The sequence below is a fragment of the Culex pipiens genome, chromosome 3 (assembly GCF_016801865.2).
Source record: "Culex pipiens pallens isolate TS chromosome 3, TS_CPP_V2, whole genome shotgun sequence".
Lineage (NCBI taxonomy): Eukaryota > Metazoa > Arthropoda > Insecta > Diptera > Culicidae > Culex > Culex pipiens.
The window spans coordinates 119,883,542-119,903,029 of NC_068939.1; the positions used below are offsets into that span (position 1 = coordinate 119,883,542).

Consider the following 19,488-nt stretch of genomic DNA (forward strand, 5'->3'; position numbering starts at 1 on the left):
ACAATGTCCTGTTAGAAGCCCTGCGAGTATTCGTAGTTCCCTACGGTTTAAGCCAAGAAGTTTCCTGGCAATTGAAGGACTTGGAGTGATAAAAGTTTTAACTTGTCTCAATCCTCGCATCTCGCCCCAGATTGAAGCGATTTGCGATTGTCCCCAATTAGTTATTTCTTGCTTCACGGCACTTTTTGAGATTCCAAGGAACGGCTCGGGACCCACGAAGATGTTTGATGAGCCTTGTCTGGCAAGTTCATCAGCCATTTCGTTGCCTTCAATGCCGCAGTGCCCTGGGACCCAAAACAACATGACTCTGTTATGCCGAGAAGCAAGTTCCCTGAGGGAAGCGACGCACTCCCAAACAAGTTTGGATTCGCATTTAGAGGATTTTAATGCCAATAGTGCAGCTTGGCTATCCGAGAAAATACCGATTTTTGCGTGTCTATAATTTCTCATAATACACGTCCTCGCACAGATGTGTATGGCATACACTTCTGCTTGAAAAACGGTAGGCCACTTTCCCATAGATATGGTTTCCCTGGTTCGAGGACCGAAGACTCCAGCTCCAGTAGAAGTGCCCATTTTTGAACCATCCGTAAAGAAACGAATAGTTCCTTCTGGAAGTGTAGGTCCTCCATTACTCCACATTTGGCGATTTGTTTCAATCACCTCATATGGAATGTCCATGTTGGGCCTCACCTCCATGCAGTCCGAGACTGAAGTTGCAAGGGGGGAAATGTCAAAAGCCTTCACGATCCGCGAGTGACCCGTTCCATCTCCTTCCACCCAGTTGTTACACCGTTGTAGTCGTAGAGCGCCAAGCGCTGCCTCCTGCTTCACATGTAAATGTAAAGGCAGAATGCATAGCATGGCTTCCATGGCCGCGGTGGGGGTTGTTTTCATTGCACTCGTTACAGAGAGACATGCCAGTCGTTGGAGCTTGGTCAGCTTCGACTGACATGTCTTCTGTTCAGTCTTCGGCCACCAAACGGTCGACGCATAGGTTACCCTAGGTCGAGCGATGGTGGTGTAAGACCAGAATGCAAGTTTCGGTTTAAGTCCCCAGGTTTTGCCGAGCATTTTGTTGCACGCCCAGATAGCAGTAGTTGCCTTCTTTACCGCATAGTCCAGATGTGCATTCCAGTTCAGCTTTTTGTCAAGGATTACTCCTAAATATTTGACCTCAGAACTGAAGGTCAGTTGGGTTCCTTTCAAGGTAGGCGGCCTAAGGTCGTGTTTCCTCCTGTTAGTAAACGGGATTATCACGGTTTTGTTGGGGTTTATTGTCAGCCCTTCCTGCTCACACCACGACATGGTGCAGTTTAGAGCTGACTGTAGACGGTCCGATAACGTTCCGTCGTACTTCCCCCGGATGATTAAGACTACGTCGTCAGCATATCCAATGACTTCGTAGCCGAGTAGTGTAAGTTTTCTTAGAAGACTATCTACCACCAGCAGCCAAAGCAAAGGAGAGAGTACTCCCCCTTGCGGACAGCCTTTGGCTGCCGTTATTGTGATGGATGTGTCTCCTAGCGATGCTGAAATCTCTCTGCTCGTAAGCATAGCATGAATCCAGCTCGCAGTTGTGCCATCTACGTTCCTCGACCGGAGCGCTTCATTGATGGCTGTGTACGAAGTGTTATCGAAAGCGCCCTGAATATCAAGAAAAGCACAAAGTGCAGATTCTTTATATTTCAGTGCGTTCTCGATACGTGACACTAACGCGTGTAGGGCAGTTTCGGTCGATTTGCCCGCTTGGTATGCATATTGGTGTTTATGCAAAGGGAAGTCCTTCAAGAACTTCGCCCGGATGTGGTTATCCGTGATTTTCTCCATAAGCTTGAGCAGCGTCACTGTCAGACTTATGGGTCTGAAGGCTTTTGGCATCGTGGGGTCACTTCTGTCGGCCTTAGGTATGAAGATCACCTTAACTTTGCGCCAGCTTCGAGGGATGTAGCCCAGGGTGAAGCTGGCTCGAAGTAAGTTGATCAACTCAGCCATTATGGTGTCGGCTGCTTTTTGGAGAAAGATTGGAAGGATGCCATCGGGTCCTGCAGCCTTCAGTGGTTCAAATGTGCCGAGGGCCCATCTGATTGAAGACTGGTTGAACATTCGACGGGCTAGGTGGACTGACTCTCTTGATGGTCGACACCATACGCCATCTGCAGTCCGGGTACTAGCTGCAACCTCCTCTCTTTCAGTTGATTCTGGAAAGTGCGTACTCATGAGTACTTGCAGTGTTTCCTTGTTTGTGACAGTGAGAGTGCCTTGCTCGTCTCTCACCTGTCCTAGACCGTTGGAATGGTCTTTTGACAACGCCTTTTGGAGTCGGGTTGCTTCAGACATCGAGCTTATGTCCTCACAGAAATTAGCCAGGCTAGTTTTTTTGGCTCTCCTCAACTCCGCGTTATACTTCGTTAGGGCTGCTTTGTAGGCATCCCATTCGGAAGTGAGCTTAGCTCTGTTGAAAAGCCTTCTAGCCTCCTTGCGGAGACTGCTCAGGCTTTCGCTCCACCACGGTACGTCCCGACAGATTTCCCTCACCTTCTTAGGGCAGCTTGCCTAGTAGGCTGCCGTGATCCTGCGTTGAAGAGTATTCGCTGCAGTATCCAATTCTTCGGGGGTTCGTATTCGTGAAGGAGCGTCTTGTTTGGACCGGCGAAGGTGACCTCGAAAGGCGTTCCAGTCCGTGTCATTTGGGTCACGAAACGTTTCCCTTTTCAGTTGACTGGCTTCAATGTCAAAGACAATCTGTCTGTGATCAGACAGACTAGCTTCTTCAGAGACATGCCAGTTTTTTATTTTGTCTGCAAACGCAGCACTACACAGAGTGAGGTCCAAGACCTCCTGTCTTGCGACAGTAACAAAAGTAGGTTCATTGCCCTTATTGCATACATTGACGTTGTTAGACGTCAAGTATTCAAGAAGGCGCTCACCTCTATCGTTAACATCCGTGCTTCCCCATATCGTATGGTGGGCGTTCGCGTCACAACCGATGAGGAACGGTTTATTGACAGCCCTACAGTATCGCACAAGTGCGGCCACTTCTGGCGGTGGAACATCGTCCTGGTCACCAGGAAAGTAAGCAGATGCAACAACCATCTCCTGCTTTCCCTTGGTGGTCGGGACGGTCACCATTGCTGCAACGATGTCTCGTTGGACGAATTCCGTGATTGGAGTACACTTGATGTTTCCGCTCAGCAGAATCGCCGTTCTTGGTGTTGCCTGCGTATTGCTGTAGATCAATCTACTGCTTTGACAGGACAATCCAAGGATTTTGTTGTGGTTTACCCACGGTTCTTGAACGAGAGCAATCCCCAATTGCTCTTTAGTGAACCTCCGACTAAGGATACTGGAAGCACCCTTAGCATGATGGAGGTTAACCTGGATGCAACGGATATTGTTCATTGTTCAGTTGAACCTGCCGTTTTCTCCAAGATGTTTTGATGATCCGGGAACAGGATGGCAGTGTCCTGCAGCTTGGTCGCTGATGTGTGTTGAGGATGCGGGTTCCTCTTGTATAGTACATGAAGTACTGGAAGGCCACATGAGGTCGGTTTTGGATTGTATATCTGTACCTGAGAGTTTTCTGAAATGCTGTTGACGAGTGGTAAAATACCGTGCTCATCGTAGCGGGGGTGCTCAAGCGGTGAGGTTGTTGCGTGAATTTTCAGAATGTTCAGCTGTACCGGTGCTATATTCGCAAAGAAGCGAAAATATGCATGTGGTTGCCTAGTTTTCTTCAAAGACTGTTGCGTAACCTTACCATCTCTCGCGGAATTGCTCCGAAGAACAACAGAAGGTTCTCGTTTGGTACTGGATAACTCTCCTACTTCCTTCCACATGTGAACCTTCCTTTGCATGTCTCTCATGCGTTCCGACACCGCAAATTGCACTCTACAGTTTTCCGCCGACTCTTCTCTTCTAGTGGTGTCCTCTCTTCCGGCGGATTTCATGCTTCTTCTTCCTTTCTTCCGCGTTGGTTCCAGCTGAGGGAAGCAGCTGGCACTTGGGTTTTGGTTTTGATCAATTTCCATGTTGATAAACCTTGTTTTCAGGACTCCTACAAACTTCAACTGTGACTCGGGCCTGCAAAGACACAGAGGAGACTACATACTGCGTGGGGCGTCTTGGTACCACGCAGGCTCCGTTCAGACCTGGATACTTCTTGCTCCCCTCCAGACATACATCCCTTGGCACGGGTCGCTTGACACTTTAGATTGGGGATTGGGATTTGGGAAAGGGATTGGGGATGGGGAATGGGACATGGTTCTCTGTATGGCTTTTTGCGAGATGAGAGCAGAGGACAACAATCATCTCAACGTTTCCACTTTACCCGGGCTAACGACCGGCAGTTTCAGTTCACGATGATTTCCCTTCATATGTTAAAAAAACCACTTCTGATTTTGGAACATATTCCGTTTGTCAGCGTTTCCTGTCATTACTGGCGGGAAAAATCTACGTGGAATCAGCTGTGCAGACCTCATGAGTGACAGGAATGCAGGTTGAGCGACTCCTACGCACCATTTTGAATCATACTCCAGACCCTAGTAACTGTCAATGGCGTTTTTAAAAACTGTGGTGAATTTAAAATTTGCCGTGGTGAGTTTCCCTGACATTGAGCAATGTTTTCGTTTTGTTTTTGGCCTGGACCTCACCATAAGTTGTTTCCATCACAGCTTTATCAAATGACAACTGGTCACAAAGTCATGAGAACTGTCAAACCGGTAGCATGGATGTAGAACAGCAATAAATTCTAATGAAAATGGTATTAATTATGAGCCTTGTGAACGCATCCGCAACCACATTTGATGACTTTATTAGAAGAGTGTAGAGTTGGTGGTGGACCACCACCATAGAAAAACTCCGGAGAATGGACCCACTGTGTCTCCCTCGGAGATCTAGGAAATTATGCAACAGCTGACACACTAGTTCACTGCCTCTGATCGCATAAATGTCCCATATGCATTTTCATCGTTTTTGAGTTAATGATGCAGTTTTGGTCAAAATCGAATGATCTTTCAGAAAAGCCTATAACATCCAGTACTTTGTTCTAGAAATCAGGAGGAAATCCAGTTTTTTCGCGGAAACTTAACACGTAGCCTTATGTATGGGACAAACTACAAATGCGTTTTTCTCAGTTTGCTGTTTTTGCAAATGGGACATTTATGCGAACATGGGCAGTTCAGTGGCGTGGGACAAAAATTGCAGTTGTCACGAGCCGTCCAGAAGTCATCGACCGGCTGGCTAGTAGTGCCGTACGGACCAGTTACTATCACTGCCATTAAACGGCACCAGACCCAAACCAGGCTTTGACAATTCAATTAACTTGGGGAGAAGTGTCTGGCACTTGGGAGCATGGATTCCCAATTTCTTGGAGACAGTGATGGGAAGAAATTGATGCAAATCTCAATTCAAAGTAGAGTGTAGAGTAAAGTGTAGAGTAGAGTAGAGTAGAGTAGAGTAGAGTAGAGTAGAGTAGAGTAGAGCAGAGTAGAGTAGAGTAGAGTAGAGTAGAGTAGAGTAGAGTAGAGTAGAGTAGAGTAGAGTAGAGTAGAGTAGAGTAGAGTAGAGTAGAGTAGAGTAGAGTAGAGTAGAGTAGAGTGTAGAGTAGTGTAGAGTAGAGTAGAGTAGAGTGTAGAGTAGTGTAGAGTAGGGTAGAGTAGAGTGTAGAGTAGAGTAGAGTAGAGTAGAGTAGAGTAGAGTTAAGTAGAGTAAAGCGTAGAGTAGAGTAGAGTTTCCCACCACTGATCAAATCAGCACCAGCTGCTTCTCCCTTCTCCACCAACAACATTACATCAAAGATCGGCAATCTTTTAATAGCCCCCCGCTGCAACTTTAATTTAACGCTTGAACTTGAAAAATTTCCGGCTCGGTGGGGAGAGCCGCGAAAGCATTCCAAATAAACCAATCCGCCGAAAAACGCCAACTTGTCGCCTTCTGGTTTAACGCCGCCACGGACGTAGTTGCCTTTTTGGGTGCCACTTTGTGAAATGTCGTGCAACAGATGTCGTTTAAGTCTCTTTTCGTGTTACGATTGGTAGCGGAACGTGGTCTACTACCAAGATACCAAGATTTAACGCACAATTTGAATAACCGGAAACTCACCACAGCAATTATGTACTCACCACAGACGTTTGACAGCTGCTCAAATTTCACCAAAATCGTAAACATTGTTTGCAAAAACAACAAACAAATGTTTTCAATCATTCTTCCCACCAAGACTGCCAATTCAAAGGTCAAACCGAGCTGGTCGCTCTCCCCTAGCCGGTTTAAACTGGGCCTTTCGGGGGGCTGATGTGGTTTGCTCGGTAGTTGACACCATGTTTGACATTCTCCACATGGCGTGAATTTCGGGCCGGGTACTAATTGGGTGACCGAACAATGGGGGGACGGAATTTCCCCCTGCGGTTTCGCTGACAGTGGCTTATGGTACGTTCGTTTGAAAAGCCAGTGCGGCACTGAGTGCCGCACTCGTCGGTGCCAGTTTTGGTTCAATCGAACGTCATCTGTCAGTGTGCGTGGAACTCGCATGAAACTGAAAAAAATATCGAGTGCGGCACTAGAGTTTCAGTTCCAAGATGGCGGCGAAACTCGTGCGGAACTAGCGCGAGTTTCTTCAAAGAAACACTTTGACAGCTCTGAGTGCGGCACTCAGTGTGGAACTAGCCATCAAACTAACGTACCATAAGTGTTTGCGCTACCGGGGTACGCCGGGGTTTTCTTCTTGTGTTTCAAATTAAGTAATTCGATATTGAAGGAAGTTTGGCAGTTGGTCAGTTTGGTTACCATTCTAACCTCAAATAAAAGTTCACAAAGTGTGACGGATTGCAGACTGGACTTCACCATGTAAAGACGAGAAGTGTTGATGCTTCACTGTTTTAAGAGGACAAGGGAAATTCTCCATGGAATCTCCAAAGACGTTTCGCTTGGAGTTGGGCGGTTTTATGAAAGTTACATATCTAGGCCTGCAAATATTCAAAGATCTGGCCTGTGCCAGATTCAAAGAAAAAACAACACGTTCTGCCTCACCTAATTGAGTGATTTATTGGAGACTTCTGACGCGTGAAGCGCCACCATAAATGCTGGCGTACGTGTGATAGATTCACATCGTCTACGGTGTCCAACCCCGGTCCAGACAGTTCTGTGGCCGCCGCCAATCCATCACCATTGCGGGATCCAATCAAAGTGCACCTTCTTGAACCGAAGACGACGCCATAACTCCAGAATCGAGTCCCGTGATTGATTGATAGGCTCGCGCGGTCACTTAGTCACCTCTTTGGATGTGGAACTCGTGGAGCTTGATTCGAGCCTTGATAGCAAAACAACAACTTGGCAGAACTTGGAGCACCACTTAATGCAAGAAGCCAGTCGGTGGTCGTTGGATTCGTGCGGTAATTAAATTAAGCAATAAAACTTGTTGCTCTCTTCTCAAAGAAGACTGGCCTGACTGACGGACGGGCCAATGAAAGTGAAAACTAGTAGCGGACACTTGAGACAAGACGCGACAAGGCGCCGGCCGGTTAAATGATTTGTAACCGGGAAGAAGCGTCTTGCGGGGGTACAGAACATCAAATTGATATCAACGACCTCCTTTTGCCAGTTAAACTGGTGCGCAGTTGTACACTAGCGTGGCTCACGGATATATGAAAAAGACAAAAGTGTTCAATTCCAAACGCCTCGACCGGATTTTTGTAGCAATATGGCCCCAGAACATAGCCTGAAACTTTGAGCGCATTTGGTTAAGGTTTAGTACTTCCACCATTGACCTGAAGTTAGTATGAAACTTTTAAAGATTTACTATGGGAAATTTTCACTTTTAACCTCTTCTTAGATAAAGTTTCCCAAAACCCAATCAAATTTTCTTATTCTCAAGTTTCTTATAGGTTTTGATCCGGGGAACAACTTTGTAGAACATCGCAAAGCGCTAGGAATTGATTCTGAAAAGATACAGGATATTTTTTGGAGCTAGGAATTTTTTTTTAACGTGCTCTAAAAATTTGCCTGTATCTTTCCGGGATTAATTCCTAGCGCTTTGTGATGTTCTACAAAGTTGTTCCCCGGATCGAAACCTATAAGAAACCACTACTTTGAGAAAAATTCATAGGGCATAGGAAAATATACTCGAAGAAGAGTTAAAAAGTTGAAAATAAATAAATTAAATTTATTGAAATTTCTTTATAACTTCAGGTCAATGGTGGAAGTTCTAAACCTTAACCAAATGCGCCCAAAATTTCAGGCTATGTTTTGGGGCCATATTGCTACAAAATTCCGGTTGAGGCGTTCGAAATTGAACACTTTTGTCTTTTTCATATATCCGTGAGCCACGCTATTGTACACCCAAACAAAGCTTGTAGAATCCTTGCGAGATTCACTTCTGATTGGGTTCTAACACTCTACCAGCATCAAATCTTGATCCAAATAGCTTCGGTTCAAATCTCGGTTGAATTGAAAACTTTTTTTGATTACTTTTCTTTTTTGAATTGTCAACCGTTAAAAGAAATTCCCATCGCGTGACCACCACTTCACTATGGTACATTGGGTGGCCAAGTTTCAAAAAAGTGACCTTCTCCAAATATTTTTTGGTATTTTTTTCTCGAAAGTAAACGTTCTAACTAAGAAAAATCCAAATTTTCAAAGCTCTAAGTTTGTTCATTACGGAGATACGCAAGCTGAAAGTCAAAAAATGGAGTAAAAAACTAGCGTTTTTCGTAAAAAAGGCTGATTGTTTAATTTTAACATAGCTCAGCCATTTTAAATGTTTTATTAGGACAAACATACATCGTTGGAAAGATAATAAGATAAGCTTTGAAACTATTAATAGATAAAATGTTGTTTCCAAACCAAAAACTGAAGTTTTCATCGAATAACTGGAGCATTTTTTTGACAAATCATATTTTTTTGTGTTTGTTAATCGAGTACATTTTTTGCTAACCGATGCTAAACATGAAACTAAGATCACTTGAAAGATTGGATCATAATCTAACATTGCTGAAATTTCCAGCCTGCGATTTTTTACGTTTTCGGAGATATGCCATTTTGAACAATTACGTTTTATCAAAATTTGCTGCAATCTACATATGCGCCCGTTTATTTCACTTGCTTTGCTACCTACTTCGTGGGCATCGTCGCTTCAAAAATCAATACCTGGTTTCAAGAAGTTCGAAATGACTTTATTGGAATTTTCTGTTGCCTACATTTAAAATTGAGTACCTTAGTCAAAATAAGGTATTCGTACCGAAGTTTCTCAAGCGAAACTGGAGAATCTCAGTTTGATACCGGAAAAAGTATTCAGCAAAATGTTGACTTAGCATGATGAATTTCTGCGATCAATCCATGAAACTGATCCACATTTAAGTTCTATGTTGGTTAGTACAAAACATCATAAAAAGTACCTTTAACATATCCTGAAGCTGTCACAAACTCTATAATCAAATGAATTTTAAGAATATGGTTTGTATTTTATCGTTTTACTTCATAATTAATATTTTGAATAAAATTAATTTTTCTGTTATTTGATTTAACAATTAAAATTTTCGCAATTTATGCCCGTATTATGGGGGGGGGTGGTCTCAAGTTATATGGCATGGACTCACAAAAAGAAACACACAGCAGTAAATAATAAATATTTGACTTAAAATGAATTTACTACGCTAAATTTGTTGGAGGGGAGGAGGAAAGGGGGGGGGGGTGAAAGAAAGAGGAGGGAGGGGTAGTGTCCTTAAAGTGGGGATGTATTAGCTTATCCATAATTTAATAATATAAACTTGCAATACAATATATACGCAATTCTGTTGCACTTGCAAATTTATGAAAAACTATTTATTATAAACAATCAACTATTGAAAAACATGAAAAGTCATAAAAATCGACGTATATCATTTCAATACCATACAATTACCCAAATTTGTATGAAAAAAAAATTTAAAAAGCAAAAAACTAATTTGGCCGCCTGTTTGTATGGAGATGGCCCATAGTGCACTTAAAGATCACAATCCATCCCAATCGTCACCGCGGTGGACAATTTGTTTTGACGTGTTCAATCATAGTCGAGCAAACAAATGTTTGAAGTGCCTGTCCACCCAAAAAATAACCCGGAGGAACTCCGAGCGTTGGCGGCGGCTAGTTGCGCCGACTAAACTGTGGTAAATTTTTGATTGATTGACTCACGCGCCTTGTCAAGGGGCGCGCATTTAGTCAAAATTTCACCACGTCAAAGCCTGACTCCAAATAGGAGGTCCGGATGGTTTGCGTGTGGCGACTCTAGGCTTCAACCATCATCAGCTGGTGGCGGTGGGATAATAGTGCGTAGACATGCGTGGCCCCAATTATTGCTGAATTAATGGAGTCTCTGAGCCGCGCGAAATATTTGGGAACTCGCAAATTAATGAGTTGAGTAGGCTGTCTTAATTAGGAGCTGGCGTGAGCCTTCAGTCAACGCAGTTGACGGCTGTAATTTGAACTAGGAGTTCGTTGAATTGCTGAAAAAATCAAGTTTAATACAATTTTAAAATATAACTTTGCTACACAATTACTGAAAAGTAGAACTTTTTATCATGCAAATAGTTCCACTTTTAGGTACTATTATTTTTTGGCGATGAAAATAAGGCCGTTTCGTCATTCGAGAATGTCAGGAAAATTAACCCTGTATAACCTAACCTCGCCTTTAGACGGGCTTCGATCTAAAAAATATCCAAAAATCGATTTTCAACCAATTTTTTATCTTTAAAAAGCATTGAAAAAAAGAACTCTTAAAACTTTCGAAAATTTTAGGGTTGGATGTTTAACTTGTTTTATGTGACTTTGCCAATGTTATTTTTTTTAAATATCATTTTTTAAGCGGTCAACTATGGCTGTGTTTTTTACCATCGTTTCTTATATTTTCAGTTAAAAGAAGTATGCAGTAATTTTTGTAGTGCCCCAGACTATGCCTCTATGCATTTTTTTTACAATTTAAATGATGATGGGGACATTCTATAGCAGAAAATGTGAAAAAAAGCAAAAAAAATAAAAAGTGACTGTAAAAATGTGAAAAAATTAGATTTACAAAATGTAACTATATTAGGTGGTAGAATAAGCCAAATACTACCAAAAACAAAGATAAACTAAACAAGATAAATGCAAATTAAAATACTAAAAATAAAACAAGAAAAACATGAAACAAGAGAAGTGAAGTTTTTCGTAGAACAAAAGTTGCTCAAAATGATCTCCTGAACACGGGAAAAACAAAAAATTTCGAAAAAAAATTTGGGCAGTAGAGGGTTAAGTAGCTGCACAACGGAATTGCAAAAGACTTTTTCATTGTTTAAGGTGAAATGGGACGTTAGTTCTTCGACAACTGCTGTTCAACTTAAATCAATTTCTGAACTCGACAGATTGCCTGCTTTCCTTATATTTATCGTCTGCAACAGGCAGAATTTGTTTAAGTTACGGCGTTTTCCTCAAAGGAGCTTCCAAAAAATGTTGTGGTGCCAATATGGCGCTGCCTTCCCGTTTCACCTTAACAGCACAAAAATAAATAATTTTGTTTTGTTAACAAACATTGTTCAACTACGATAAGGGACAGATACTTTTTCGACGTAAAACGTTTCATCTAAAAATTAAGTAGAGGCATTCCCTACGTTTTCGCAAATCATTGTATCTTTTTGATTGTATGGAAGTTTTCCTATCGATTTCTTTGGTTTAAATAAGCCCTTTTTCATCATTGTTTTTATAAACAAGTCTCCACACAAATTAGGGGGCTATCCATATAAAAGTGTAATGCAAATATTCAAAAATCTCTATCTTGAGAAGGAATATTCTAATCGATTTGGTGTCTTCGGCAAAGTTCGCCTCGCGACGCCCACGCCATTTGATTTTGCTGGGGTCAATTTTTCGATAAAATGACAAACTTTGAAGGTCTGTACCGAGCTCCAGGGTGCTCCAAATTTCAATGTTATATATACCAAAAGATGCGCAAGGATCTGGCCTACACGCCAATGATGTTGAAAATAAACGCTTCAGTGGCCAAAATTCCTCAAAAAGTGACATTTTTGAAAAAATCTTTTTTTACGGGTTAAATCCCATTTAAAATTCAAATGCAAAGCGCCAGCTACTGTTACGTGCTATCAAGCTCATATTTTGGATTTGGGCTTAGTATGCCCACCAGAACAAACCCTTGAATGCCCGCCATAAAGTCATTTTTGTTACACTCTAATAGGTAATGACTAGAGCTAATGATTTTTTGTTCGATTTTACGAAAGTCGCGTCATCCGTAAAAATTGCTCTAGGCGGCGAAAATTTGTGAATACCGTGAAATGCCATGAAATTGGAATTAATCTACTGTCAAATTGCTCCTCAGTGCAGGATTGCTAGTTCAAAATGGCAAAAATCTGGCCAAAATTGAAAACAAATCTGGCAGACGAAAATCTATCAATTATAAATGGGGAAAGAGAGGGAGGATATGAATTAATTTAAAAGCTTGTGGAATTCTGATGGTTTTTTAGTTGTTGGCTTCAAAATTATTGAATTACACTTTCATTAAAAAAACGATTTTTAATTAAACTCGTTCATTCAAATCAAAAAGATGTTCAAAATAGGCATAAAATAAAAAAATCTGTCGAAATCTGTTGTTCTCTCAAAGATATTGTTCATTAAACATGAACATTTTTTTCTTTTCTAAAAAAAATCATAAAAGAAAGCGAAAGAACGTTAATCAAGATTGTGGTTTGGTTGAGCGTTTTAGCAGAATGCATTACTGTGAATACAAAGAGACGAGTTGTTCCTTTTAATTCCGCTATATATGCGGAATTAAAAGGAACAACTCGTCTTTTTGTATTCACAGTTAATCAAGACTTTAATGAAAGAAAACGCAAAGCAGTTTGAGCAATTTTATTTTTAAATTTCAGTAAAATTTATAAAAATTGCAAATAATAAATATAAATGTACAATATAAATATTTTTATAATAAATTAGATTGGGTTTCTTCAGTTAGGTTTAAAATACAACTTTAGAAAATTAAATTACTAATTGTAAGCTGTGGTGATGACAATTTTACAAAATTTCACGAAGTTTTATTCGTTATTTTGTTACCAATGTATACTTCTCGGGTGAGTTTTCAAAAAGCCGTAAGAGCCACCGTGACCTCCAGCACTAATTTTCTCTTTTCTTCAAATTGAAACAACTTTTCATTTGTTTTAAGTTTATTGCGAGTGAAGGGCGTGTAGATGAACAATCTCAAGCATTTTTGAAATTGGTTTTTCGCAAGTAGAGAGAATACCGATGCAAAAAGGGCTTCGTTTATCAATGGCTCTTACGTCTTTTTGAAAACTAATCCGAGACTTGTGCCAAGGCGTTATATTTTGTATCTTGAACTTCTACTAACTTTCCAACAACTTTTCTGTACACAATTATTAAAAAAATGCGTTTAATTCAAGCACTCTTCAGAGTACCGTGAAATTTGAAATTGCCTGCTTTTTTGTCATAAATGATAAAACAAGCCAATTATTTTCTTGATAAATTGTGATTTTTGGATTTCAATCATTTTTTGGTTGTACAATTTTATCAAAATGTGTTTTTAAGGGGTAAAAACATTTTCGTAAAATTCTGATAACTCGTGTCATTTTGTCTACTCTACAGCTTAGCAGAAAATATTGCACTCTAAAGAACTCTGCAACAAAAACAAGTTAGGCCGTTGCAAATATTTTTCAAAGATTATGTCGATATTGCAAAAAAATCAGTAAAAAACATAAAAAATAATTGAAAAAATTCAAATGTAAACAAACATGCAATCAACCGAAAACAATTAAAAATGCATTATCTTTGCGCTGATTTTTTTTTGTATTATTGAACCAGTTTGAACATATTTTGTTTTTTTTTGTGAAATTTCAAAGTAACGTAATGCAACAAGATTTGGAAAACCAATTATTGTTAAATAACTGTTCTTTGTGATGCTTTTTACTACACTTTATTCGTTATTTTGTTAAAACCTTGGCCTGTAGTTTATTATTGCTACTTTATATTTTTCCAACTCAAATTTTAAAAGTCAGGTTCAACAGGTGCACTTGAAATGCTATTTTTAAATATTATTTGGCAAAATTGAGCACTTGATTATGTATCGAATAAAACCCCTAACAATTAAAACTGCCCAAACTTGTTGTTGGTTACAACACTTTACTCTGATAAAGACTGACTTAATAATTCAGTAAGCTTAATCGTGCTACTCAAATTACACGGTTGTCACTCATCCTTAAGACGCGGCCACCTCACAAGTTGTGTTGCTGCTGATTCAACACCAACCTGGCCCAAAACTGTCGCTAGAGTTATGAGCTTTCATAATCAAGTCAAGTTGCGTCAAGTCCTACTTTAGACTGCCTCAAATACTTGCAGAAGTTAACACAGTTCCAGTTTTCATTCGAGAACTGTCAAAAATACCAAGATGATACACTTGTAAGGTTGCAATAATTTTTATCGACTTTTAACTAGTAAAGATTGTAGAAACACTTGAAAATTTCAAGTGTTTCTACTATCTTTACTAGTTATTTCCAAAGATGATAAATATTATTAATCATAGGTATATGTTTCAACTCAGAATCAAAAACTGGTAACATTGCCGTTCATCGCTCCATATGTTTCTAATTGACCTTCCTGATGTATGATCAACTATGAAGTTCTACCAACTCCGTCATGAAGTTCTAAGGTTCTGAGATTTATGTAGATTTTGAGGGACTTTTTATGCAAAATATGTTATTTTTAAAGTGATTTTGATTTGAGGTTTTAAATTAATAAATTATTTTCTGACCATTGTTGATGTGGATAGATTCATTGAAAACTTATCCCTCTTATCCCTTTCCAGCGCGACTTCACCGACGACTGCGTGTTCAACGAGCAGATGGAGCAGCACCACTACAACACGTACAGCTCAACGCGCCACTCGAACGCACGGCGGACGCTCTACCTCGCGCTCAACAAAACCGGCCAACCCCGCAAGATCCAGATCCCGGTGAACCGCACGCTGGGCAAGCTTGCAACGTACACGAAGGCCCTCACGCAGACGGTTGCCCACGACCGGGTCGAACGGTTGATATCGCGGCTGTTCGGAGCGAACCACGTGCGGCACGGGTTGAAGCAACTTTGTGAGACGGGCGTTCTGCCGGAGGTGGAGATGCGGACGAGGCCGGCCTGTGGCGGCGGCCAGGGTGTGGCCAAACCTGCTGGGGTTAACAAGAGCCCAGCGGCGGCGGCCGCAGGTGGTGCCAACAAGGACAAGGACAGCAAAGACACGCTGCGCAAGAAGAAGAAGAAACGACGGAAATGCCGCGAGGACGAAACGCCCGGCGAGCACTGCTTCCGGCCGGCGGCGACGAGTAGTAGTGGTAGTAGTAGCGGTAGTAGTTTAGTAGGTACAAATAGTAATAGGCGGAGGGTGGCGACGCCCCCAGGGCAAGCCAAGAGTCAGCAGCTGAGGTGTGGCGGTGACGAGGGCGAGTGTGTTGATAGTCCTAGCAGTAGTAGTCCCAACAACAGTGCAAATAGTGTAAGTAGTAGCAATAGTAATCGAGCCAGCACAACAGTACCAAATGACGGCGGCGGCCCCAAGAAGAAGGTCGCGAAGAAGGTCAACAACCGGAACGCTCCTCCGAATGTAAATAGTAAGAAACCTAAGGGAGGAGGTGGCGGACCGGGTGGACCCGGCGGGGGAGGTCCCAAGAAAGCCAAACAGCAAACTAGTATTAGTAGTAGCACAGTGCCATTAGCCGCGAAGGGGAAAGTGAAAGCCATGACCTCTCCTAGGACGACCCCGCGAACGACGACCGCGCGGTCAACAACTACGACCACCCCAAGTCCTACCCCGTCCTCGTCCACAACCCCGTTCAACCTGGACGACACGTCCCAGTCCGAGGACGAGGAGCTGGCCGCGCTAGATATGGACGAGCTGGCCGCCCTCCATCAGCTCTCCTCGGCGGAGATCATCGAGGAGGACGAACTCGACGAAGGTAATCCCAGCCTCACTGGTCAATCTTTGAATTTTGTGGATGAGGAAGATTTGAACGATATGGATTTCTGAAGCAAGCGCGATTGACAAAACCAACTAAAACCAAACCCTTACTCTGTATACACACACACACTTTAGAGAATGAGAGAATGTGTGGAGCGATGCCCGTGGCGACACTTAACTTATCACAAAACACAAAACAAAACACTCTCATCTTTTCACTCTTAGCCTAGTCTTAGCTAGTATTCTTTCGTTTTATTTACTTGTTTTTTGAGTTTTCAGTTCGATTAATTTTACAAAACATCCCCCTCTTCCCCCTCAAATCTCGTAAATTTGTCCTTGGTGGATCCCGGATCATAGATACAGTAGTACGCGTTCGCCTGACCTAAGTGTGTTCTAGAATGGCGTGGGACTACGAGCTGCTGCACGACGGGAATGCGAGGCCGTAATGAGTGACACTAAGCGCATGGTTTGAACATTTGTTTGTGTGGTTTGTTGCCTTCTTACCTTCTTCTGCGTGTGACTATATCTTACCTGATCTCTTCCTTTCCTGATTGTATTATAACTTCCTATCACTTTTCTTGTAACATTCTTTCATGAATCTCTTTCTAACTGTATGGAATGTTGGTGAAATCTGTAATTATTTGGTTGGTTGTGTAACTTTTTTCTCTGGTGCAAATGTTTACTCAGACGATAATCATGTCATATTTTGTATCCTCTCTTGAGTTGTTGAGTTTCTTAAAAACTACAGAAAATTTATCTAAAAATGCAATTTCAAGACGCAACTTTAGGTACCCAAACATATATAGGTCATCGCTGAAACGTTAAAGTTATCGCAGTTTTAGTGAAAAAAAATTTTTTTCCGTTTTCGACATTTTTTTCGTTTTTTCCCGGATTTTATGTTTGTTTTATCTTATTTCGGAAACCTGTTAATGAACTCCTTCTTTTTAGTATGTTACGTAAAATTATCCGAGGAATCTGATAAAACTATTGACATAGGCTCTCTAGTCCAGACACCGTCAAAATGGCATTTCAAAGTTTTTTAAATCTTCTTACTATTTTTCTTTGAATGGTCAAATGGCGTTGAGTGTTGAGTGTTGAAATGGCGAGAAGTTATGATTTTATAAAAAAGCGGTTTTTGCGAAAATTGTCATTTTTTTTACCACCCTACCACGGCGTAGGCCACCCTAATGACCAAACAAAAAAAAATACGGGTCTTATTATTTCGGCCAGGGAACTCCCAGAAAAATGTTGAGCCCGATCTGAGCGAAAAAATAAAACCGATCTGAGCACATTTGTTTTTTTTCCACTCTGTTTTCACGGGGAATTGCTGTATAGAAAATATAAAAATTTCATATTACAGAAAATTTATTGAATCCACTTCAAAATATCATTTAAAATAACTCCTTAAAGTTTAAAGTAAAATTTCAGTCACAGGGTAACAGACGATTGAAGCTTGAAATTTTGTCGTGAGACAAGTGATTTGCTAAACTTTCTGCATTTATCTCAAAACACCGTGTCTATTTAGGCTTCATCCATAAAGTTCGTCACGCTAAAATCAGCCAAAATTTACCCCCCTCCCCCCCTTTGTCACGCTTTTCCTATACTTATAACATGCAATGTCACACTTGCTCAGACCCCCCTCCCCCCCTAGAGCGTGACATACTTTATGGATGACGCCTTACGGGTGTCACGAATGGAGGATGGACGGACCAAATTTGCTGAAATTTGGAATGAGACTCTTATGACGAAGCCCTTTTTTGAAATTTAGCTTTTTTTAATTATACAAAAATTAAAAAGTTACAATGAATGATCAATTTTATCTGGTTTTAAAAATAATTGTCAAAAATCGGGTTTAACGAATCTTAACCAAAATCATGATCCGATTTGGTCAAGGCAGTCTTGGATTTTTTTTAAGGGGTTACATACATGTAGAAAATCACAAAATTTCATATTACAGAAAAATTATTAAATCAGCTTAAAAAATGACTTTCAATCACTCCTGAAAGTTTCATGAAGATATTTCATGATTTAACTGAGTTAGAGACGATTTAAGCTCAGAATTTTGACATGCGCAAAGCAAACTGTCTAACTTTCTGAGCGTTTTTCTCTAAACACCTATAGTTGATTTACGGGTGCCACGATATCTCGAGATGGGACCAGCGATGGAATAATCATCATCTAAAAAAATCATTGGACGTTCATCAAGAGAAAAAATCCGAAGGGAGCATGGCTCTTCTCTCTCGCGCACGAAAGATCGATAAAAGGAATCTAGAAAAATCATCATCTTGATTATTCGGCGGAACATCTTTTTCACTTTGCACACGTCGAAATATGACCTGTCACATTTTGTAGATGGGCAATGTGTGAAAACAAAGTGAAAAAGATATTTTTTAGTGGTGCTGACAAAGAAATTCACAAAAATCATCAGCAGATTGATTTTCTTGTAGAAGTTCGGGAGCGATTTTCTTTTGCATGATATTTCTCCTCTCTCATTCGCGGGTGAAAAAAGTTCGCAAGCGAAATTGATTTTTTTTGCGATTATTCCATCCCTAGATGGGACGGACCAAATTGGCTGAAATTTTGGGTGAAGACTCCCAAGACATATCCCGTGTGCATGACGAAGCCCGATTTTAAAATTTTGAGTTTTCAAAAAATACGATAATCAAAAAGTGGCGATTTTTTTAAATGAAAAACAGAAAAATATTTTTATCTTTTTTTAAAACAATTTTTTTGAAAATCAGCCTTCGTCATGCACAGAGTCTTCACCAAAATTTTGAGCCGATTTGGTCGAAGCAATGTTGAGATATCGTGGCACCCGTTTTTATGAAACTGCTAACATCAAATAGCTATATCTCGGCAATGATACAACCAAATATCTTCAAATTAGTTTTGTTAATAGATGAAAATGTATATTTTACTGTCCTGAAAACAGATTTTGAAAAAAGTTTAAGTATGTGCTCAAACCAACCTCTGACATTTTTGCCGATTTACATGTATGTAACCCCTTAAGTGAAACTATTTGCTTTACAACCGACAGATCTTGACGGACTCTAGATTGCTATTCGAAACATCCGAAGGTGAACATTCGAAAAAATACATGCTTTCCAATTATTTGCACTCTGAAAGGATGTTGATAGCGCACTCAAATTATTTTTCGTTAAAAAAATTCAAAAAAAAAGTTTTAATACCTAAATTGTATAAAAACTATGTGACATGTCTTTAGGAGAAAAATTTGAAACGGTACTTTTCGAATCTGCAATATTTTAAGTCCATAATAATAACTTTGAAAAGTTATTTTATAGAGTCAACAATGTTCTACAAAGTTATAGAGCAGACTAATACAAAAAATGATGTATAATCATAAGGGGTTGCTTGAAATTAGGAGAAATTCTCATATGTTTAGCAGGTATACTGAGCTGATATGCCAACATAAGGTGCTCGATGGAATTACATATCATTCTTCTATCATCAGTAATCGCGATTTTTTTAAAGTCTGGATAGAAATAAAATTTACTAAA

At 40.6% G+C, this 19,488-nt stretch overlaps 1 protein-coding gene across 3 annotated transcripts in view; it reads left to right on the plus strand.

Moving 5' to 3' along the window:
- LOC120413937 (uncharacterized) overlaps positions 1 to 19,488 on the plus strand; it is a 159,301-nt gene that overhangs the window by 138,167 nt on the left and 1,646 nt on the right. The window contains exon 4 of one of the 3 annotated variants that reach the window (XR_005604992.2): positions 14,828 to 16,436. Coding sequence is in view for 2 of the 3 variants with exons in the window: in XM_039574935.2 (XP_039430869.1) it covers positions 14,828 to 16,039 (1,212 nt within the window). In the remaining variant the exon portion in view is untranslated. Of the gene's footprint in view, positions 1 to 14,827; positions 16,638 to 19,488 lie in introns of those variants that run through there. The other 2 variants (XM_039574934.2, XM_039574935.2) reach the window with 2 other exon arrangements.